We start from the raw sequence: 8,375 nt of genomic DNA, 5'->3' as shown, positions 1-8,375 counted from the left end.
CATAAAGCAGGAAGGAGCTGTACAAATCATTTAATCCACTGTTTAAAATGCAGAAACGTGTAGATTCATTCTAAGGGAATCACAGATCCCCAAGAAGTCATCCTCAGATTCTAGTTTAATAAGTTTTTATTAGAAGCTAAAAGTTGTCACTTTGGATATCACTTGTCAGTAAGAAAATGGATAGAAAACAAAACCACACGCAGATGGGCAGGTTTCCTCCTCACTAGATCAGCTAACTACTTTTAGGATTCCCCTCATTATGAGGTTGATAGGTCTTTTCTAGTGTAAGATTGTCTTCCAGAAACACTGGCAGGACCCCTGATGGATCTACTAATGTGTCTGAGCCATGAGCTACTTTTCCTGTAAAAGCATTCTCTTAGCTCCTACTTCTCTCCAGCTTGCATTTTTTTTTAGTACATATAAGGAGTTTTAAGAACTTGAAGTGATGGTAACCAAACAAGAAGAATCATTTTATGTATGTATGTACACTTTTACCTTCTAGGAGCCTGGGCGAAGAGTGTGATGATGGAGACCTTTTGAGTGGAGATGGCTGCTCAAGGGCATGTGAACTAGAGGAAGGTTTCAACTGTGTAGGTGAGTTTAGAAACACCTGCCTAGGCTTATGTCCTATTTTTGGAGGGGTCTCTGTGTCTTATTTTTGTGAGCTCTTACTGATAATAACAATAACATTTGATGTGTCTATTGTGTGCCTGGCACTAATTGTTTCACATATATTTTCCCATTTAATCCCTACAGTACATATGAGGAGACTAAACAGAGGCACAGAGAGCTTAAATAACTTGCTTTCTCTTATACAGCTAGAAGTGATGATGTCAAGATTTGAACTAAGGAAACAAAGCTCTAGAGTCTACATGTTAAACCACTAGGTCACCCTGCCTCTTAGATTAATGTTACCAAGGATTGCTCTTGGGTCCTCATGTCTAATGTCAGACTGTCAGCCAAGTAGCACAATCCCACAGATTCTACATAAAAATTAGGGTAGGGTATGTTTTAAGCCAAAGGGAGTACAAGATATCTCTTGATGTCTGTGTTTAATAGATAAGATCATGAAGAATGGCAGAGGGTCATAACATTTCTTAATCCTGGTGAATCACTGGTAATAAATTATTACTAGGTGGCTTTGACTCTAGTCTCTTGATACCCAGGAAGGCCCTCTAGAACACTTCTCCCAATTCTGATTAAAACCATCAACAGGCTTCTTTGTAGATTATTTTTCCATTCCCTTATGCATACATTGCAGTGATTCTGTGCAATATACTCATCAAAGTTACTTTAAAAAGCAGTGCATTTAAAAATATTTTAATGTTTCTAAATCTCAAGATAAAGTCAGGTATGATTATAATTATGTAGAATTTATTAAGGTATTAAATACTTATGTAGAATTTATTAAGGTATTAAATACTATACAGAACACACAAATGCCCCTGCTCTCCAGAGCAGAATAAAAAATTATAAAATCTTAGTAGTTTTACATCCATCCGTCTAACAAAACATGTTCAGTGCCCACCATATACCACAAGTCTAATAGAGACCCTTTTCCCTTCCTGTGTCCAGCTTCCTTCCCTTATATAAATCTATCAGTTCTTGAGAGATGGGCCTCTAGCTTTTGCTTATATGCTTTTAGCAGTAAAGTATGCACCTTGAAAGAGACCATTCTGTTTAAAAGTAGCATTATCTGTTATAAAATTCTTTTCCCCTTTTCTGGTTTGGAAACTGTGACTCAGAGCATTTTAGTGACTCATCCACGGGCATACAACGAGGTCTCTGCAGAGCCAGCACTGGAACTCAGCTTTCCTAATTCTTAATCAAGTGCTTTTTCCTTGCTATGAAACTACAGAGGATAAATTTTTTTCCTGTTTTATTTGACTACCATTCAGATATTTGAAATGCCTCCCCATTATTCTCCTTTCCAATCCAAACATCCCCTCATGTGATTAGGTTTCCAGACCCTTTCCTATTTACCCTAACCTGGCATGCTTCATGTGGTCAATGCCCAGAAAGGAATTCAATACTCTAGTTGTGGTCTGGCTGTGCAGAATACACTGAACCGATTACCTCCCCTCTTCTGTACACAAGTATTGGTTAATTCCATCTCTGTTTGCATCATTTCTGGTAGCACATAGTGGGCTCATCTCACACACACACACACACACACACACACACACACACACACACACACACACACTGCCTTCACCAGTGAAGCTCAAGTCTCATTTAACTTAAAAGCAGACCTTACTTAGTTTCTATCACATTTGATTCCATTAAATTTGGCTCACATTTCTTTACCCTCCAACTCCAGGAAGACTATAGCCAAATTATTTTAACTTTACAGGGCAAAGTTAAAATGATCTATTCCACAGTTAGACATTTGTTTCAGTGAGTAATATGCTCATAGTATGCTAAGGATGTAGTTCTATTCCATTATTTCTCAAAAGATTAATTTTGAAGGAACCATTGTGAAATGTGTTGTAAAAGTGGTCTGCTATATTTTCATGGATTTGAAGAAACAGAGGCAAACGTTTTCATAGTAAGCAAAACATAGAGAAGAAGCAAGGAGAAACAGTCACTGGATTATATAGAAAAACAAAACATGTATACATATGTATGTTATAAAAGTATGTGATAAAATATATATTATAAAAATAAACATATATTCATATATACATTTATGTGTATACAAAATACGTACATACATATAAACTATACATACACATATATGTATATGTGTGTATATAAACTACACATACATATAAACATACATATAAAATATACATACATATATATATTTTATATATATATATATATACGTGTGTGTATATATTTATATATGGAATCCTCATGGAGAAGTCATTCCAAATACACATATATTGGTTTTAGGGGAGTGACTTAGAAAGACCATGGCTTTAATGGAATGCAGGAGTTTAAAACCCAAAATAGGCTTAGAACCAAGTCCTAGGAATAGTGGCTTATTCCTGGCAAGTAGAGGTAGATTTACCACAGAAGGGTCTTAGACTTGAAATTTTTAAGGATAATAATTAGTAACTACATATTGATGAGCAGCTGAAAAATTACTGGAACAGTCTTGTGGTATTTCTGTGAAGAATTTAAAATAAAAAGAATGGTATAGTAACAGTTAATTTTAGTGATGATGTTACTGAGTGTGTACCTATGTGTTGATTTATTTTAAATCTTGATCTTATTTGCATGTCCTATTATTTTAAGTAGAAATGAGGAATTCGAATATGTTACTAATATGGGTAGAAAATGCAATAGTACTTAATAAATGGCTTTATAACTGCATCTCAGCTTTTTACATTTGAAGAAAGCTAGTTTACATATCTATGGTTAGTGCAGACTGTTCACTTAGTAGGAGTTATCCTATGAGCAAGTATGGACTTGTCCAGGGGATACAGCTTGCTTTACAAGCCCAGCGGTTTTTCTCACATATTCATTACTCACACGTTTGCTCTTGAAGACAGTCCTTCTGCCTTGGCTTGAGGCAGTGTGGAGTAAGAGAGAGCCCCTGAACCTGCCTTGTGTAAGCCTGGCTCAGAGCCTAGCGATATTGCTTCTGCGTCAAGGGAAATTTGGCGAGTCACAATCACAGAGACTCAGCTTGTCTGTTGATGAAACAAACAAAAAAATACATACCTCACATGGTTGTTTTAAGACTAAAAGAAATAATACACTTGTAATCCTTATAAACCTGGAGAAAGTTTGTCCATTTGTCCATTTCAGAGCAAGTTGCATGGTTAGTTGAAGAAACACAGCAGCAAAAAAGTAATTGAAAACAAATCCCTCAAATGTTTTATTTAATATTTCAAAAACTGTGAAGAGGATTCAAGTACATAATACATCCTACCATCTATTTAAATTTCCTTTATTCTTTTACTTACTTCTCTTGTATCCCCAGCTTCCCCTAAGTACCTTGCTCAATGGTTCCTTAAAATTTCTTTCTATATCCAGCCCACGGCTGCTTTTTCTATCCCTGTTCCTTCTCCCCCAACCCCACCCCCTTTGTATACTTTTTATTATATAAATGGATTTTACCACTCTCCCCATGAAAAAGTATCCTTCTTCTTTAGGGGTGTGTGTGTGTGTGTGTATGCATGTATTGTCTATATATTTGGGGTGGGCATTAGACCAGTTGGTAATTACAGGCTTCTCTTTAGCAGGCTGGAGAAAAAAAGGTAATTATTTTTACATGACATGTATAAAAACACTTTTTCAAATGTCATACAAATTTTTCTTGGCAGGGGAGCCAAGCCTGTGCTATATATATGAGGGAGATGGGATATGTGAACCTTTTGAGAAGGAAACCAGCATCACAGACTGTGGCCTCTATACTCCCAAAGGATACCTGGATCAGTGGGCTACCCAAGCTTATTCTTCTCACGAAGATAAGAAGAAGTGTCCTGTTTCCTTGGTAACTGGAGAACCTCCTTCCATGGTAAGTTAAGCCAGAAGAATAGAGTCAAGGCTAAACAAAATTGTGAAGTGATTCCCCCAGGTACTTAATGTGAGCTTACATTTTTTTCTACTTACTTTGACACCAAATTTAGTTCTTAATGCACTCAGAATAGGATAATGTTAAATGAAAAGCTTCTAGACTAGCAATTAAATCTCATCCCTCACCCTCACCCCACTTACATTCACTAGTTTTCATCTAGGAACCTTTGACTATGCAATAGCTGACTTCAAGTTACACAAAAGCATCTCAAAATTAGTCTTAGAATACACATATCAGAAATTACACTTGGGCTTCACGTTTGGGAAAATTTATTTTAAAAGAAGAAAAAGAAGCAGTAAAGAGTCAGAATACCTGGATAACACTATTGGATCTACCAGTATTATTATGATTATTACTAAGTGAGATTTGACATGTCACTTAACATCTCTGGGCCCCAATTTTCTCATATGTAAAATGGGTATAATAATACCTTTTGCATTTAACTCAATGGTTTATTACAAGGATCAAATGAAATTTAAAATATGTATTAAAGATCAAAGTATAATTTGATTTAAAGAATTCTTATTATTAAAGAAATCTGAGAGTTAGTACTAAAAACAAATCCGTAGGTATACAATTTTCCATGAATATCTACCTAAATAAATAGAAGATCCTCTGAGGACTCTGAGGACTGACTTCTATGAATCATAATTAAATACCTAAAAGAAGATTAAGGGCTTTGGTTTTTGGATACTATTCTAGATGTTTCCATTGCCAAATAAACTCTTTCATTCATTATAACAATAAGCAATACAGTCATTTCAACGGAAGTAAGATTTAGCTCTCTAGGTATATTAGGCCAGGATAAAATTACTGGAGTTTATCCTTGAGGAGATACCCCCAGATGACTGAGGAACCAGCCAAGGTTGGTGCTGTGGTTCAAGGAACTCATCAAGGACCCAGTGGTCTTTGAGATTTCACCTCTTTCTATCCTTGGCTTGAAGATTTCTTCCTCAAGCTCATAAGATGACTGCTGTTCCTCCAGTCACGAAGTCATTATTTCAAGTGGGAAGAAGGGGGAAGGTCAAAGGGAAATATTGATGCATGCTAGCTGAGTCTCTTTTTATTGGGAAAATGGGAGCTCTTCAGGAACTTCGACACTATAGGCTTCCACCAACATCTCATTGGTCAGATCCAGGTCACTTCATCATCCTTAGTTGTAAGGGACGCTGAGGAGATGAGCATTTATAACTTGATACGTTGTCACCTTGAACAAAATTGGAGTTTGTTAATAAGAAAGAAAGGGGAATGGATATGGATAGGCAAGTAGCCATGCCTGCCACACTCCTTCAGTTAATTCCGGCGTCTTTCTCGAGAGTTCTGGTACCCAGTGACAGGAAGCCCAGAAAACTGAGAGATTCTGAGTTAGTGACAACTCCCTAAAGTGGCTTTTAGCCTAGCCTGTCTGTCTTCCCCCAGTGAAGTGGGAGAAATTTCCTGGATTTTCTCTTTCCTGGTTCCTTTTCCCAGCTTAGTGGTTCCCTGACTCAGTAGCCTCATTCCTGAGGCCAGTGGGTCCTGCCTGGTAAGGATCTAATCATCATCCTGGACAGACTTCCCTAACTAATCCTAGGAGCAGCTGCCTGAAATGTGCCAGGACAGTTCTTTGAGCAAGATCCTTGGGTCATCAGTGGGCTGTGAGTTGTCATGTGTATTCTTCTACCCTGGTAAAGTTACATCTTGAGGCTAACAGAGAGCACTGAGACATTCTTCTACACTGAGAAAAGTTTTCTGCCGATAATGTGATCATTAGGCATTCAGAAAGAGAGGAAAACTTTGGTTTCAAGCTGGAGAGTTTCATTGTCTTTACTTACCTCTCACCCTCCACATTTAATTGTTGGTTGAAATTGCATTTCAGATTTGCACATCATACCGTCCAGATTTACCAGAGAACCGTCTGCTTACTGGCTGGTTTCCCTGTGTCACCAGTGGAAATAGCCCTCAGGATGAAAGGAGTAAGCAGCTAAAAGGTAGCCTGGAGAGAGAGGATGAGGTCTGGCTCAAAGTAAGTGGCCCAAATGGATTTTTGTGAAGGCTGTGGATAGATTGTGCATGTGTGTGTGTATAAATGATGCATTGGAATGGCTTGTCAGGAGATTTCCTTTTATCATCTCAAAGTTTTTACGTTTTGAATTTATTTTCATCTCTCTTTGAATGTTGGACTTTTCTTTATAAGCAATCATTTTATCAAAGTATAATATACACATAGAAAAGTACAAAAATCAGAAATGCACAGATCAATAAATTTTTGCAAAGTAAACATCCTCTCTAACCACCACACAGATCAAGAAACAGAAAATTAACATCACCCCCCAAAAGGCTCTCTCATTCCCCCTCTCATTTATTATATGACAGAGGTATCTACTATTTTTACTTCTGCCACCATAGATTAGTTTTGCCTGTTTGCATTTTATGTAAAAAACTTTACAGTATGTACTATTTGTGTCTGATTCTTTCTTACTCAACTTTCTATTTGTGGGATTCATCGTGCTGCTTTACTTAGCAGAAAAGTTCATTTCCATTACTGTGTAGAATTCCAGTGCATGAATATGTCTTACTTTATTTAACCATATTGATGGACATATAGTTTATTTCTAGTTTTTCTGTACTGTGTATTACAAATAGTTCTGCTATAAACACTTCTGTACATTTCTTTTGGTGAATGTATATAAACAGTTGGGTATATTTGGAACTGCTAGATCATAGTTAGGCAGATGACCAGCTTTAGTAGATAATCCCGAATGATTTTCCATTTGGTTGTACTAGTTTATACTCCCACCAGAGGCCTATGAGTATTCCAATTGCTTTACATTTTCACCATTACTTGGTATTTAAAATATTTAAAAGGTTTCATTTTAGCCATTCTGTTGGGTATGTAAATGTACCTCCCTGAGGTTTCAATTTGTATTCACATGTTGGCTGATGAGATTAGGAGACTTTTACATGTATATTGGTCATTTGTAGATTCTTCTTTTTTTTTCTTTTTATCTGAAGGGCATATTAAAGTCTTTTGCTCAATTTTCTATTGGCCTGTCTGTCATTTTCTTCTTAATTTATATGATTTCTTTACAATTTTCTGAATGTAAATCCTGTTCCAGTTATATATTATTTAATATTTTCCAACACTCTGTGGCTTACTTATTTTTACTCTTAATGGTATATTTATATGAACAGAGTTCTAAATTTTACTAAAATTCAAATTATCTTCCTTTTTCTTTATGGTTAGTGCTTGTCGTGTACTGTATTTAATAGTCTTTGCCTACCACAAAGATATACTTTCCTATGTTATCTTCTAAAAATGTTACTGTTTTACATTTTATATGTAGGTGTACAATCCATTGGAATTTTTGTGTATTGTGTGAGGTAGGGGTCAAGATTTTTTCTCCCTAGACCTAGAACCACCATTACTCAAACTAAAATTTTCTTTTCCCCTCTTTGCTGCACTGTGTCACCTTTGTCGTAAATAAACTGGCAATGTGTATGTGGAGATCTGTTTATTGTGGAGATTCTACATCTTGTTCTACTGATCTGTATATCCTTGCATCAGTGTTACACTCTTAATTACTGTACATTTTTTATGAGTCTTAAAATCAAATAATGTAAATCCTAAAACTTGTTCCTTTTTTTTCTGATTGTATTGGCTATTCTTGGTCCTCTGAATTTTCATATAAATTTTGGAATCAGCTTCAATTTTCACACAGGAAAAAAAACCCTGATGCAATTTTGATTGGGATTTTATTGAATCTCTGAGTCAATTTGGGGAGAGTTTTCTCTTTAAGATACTGTCTTCTAATATTTTCTTTGAGTTACTTAAGTCTTTAATTTCTCTTAATGTTTTATAGTT

General features: G+C 36.0%; 1 protein-coding gene across 8 annotated transcripts in view; it reads left to right on the top strand.

Annotated features, from left to right (window-relative positions):
- Positions 1 to 8,375, top strand: part of PAPPA2 (pappalysin 2) — a 432,894-nt gene that overhangs the window by 279,444 nt on the left and 145,075 nt on the right. For all 8 annotated transcript variants that reach the window (XM_082355821.1, XM_082355820.1, XM_082355819.1 and 5 more), the window contains 3 exons: positions 503 to 594; positions 4,278 to 4,471; positions 6,390 to 6,536. In XM_082355821.1, the coding sequence (XP_082211947.1) occupies positions 503 to 594; positions 4,278 to 4,471; positions 6,390 to 6,536 (433 nt within the window). The remainder of the gene's footprint in view (positions 1 to 502; positions 595 to 4,277; positions 4,472 to 6,389; positions 6,537 to 8,375) is intronic.

The sequence above is a fragment of the Balaenoptera borealis genome (assembly GCF_965194805.1).
Source record: "Balaenoptera borealis genome assembly, chromosome: 1".
Taxonomy (NCBI): Eukaryota; Metazoa; Chordata; class Mammalia; order Artiodactyla; family Balaenopteridae; genus Balaenoptera; species Balaenoptera borealis.
This window is presented reverse-complemented; position numbering and strand designations above follow the sequence as displayed.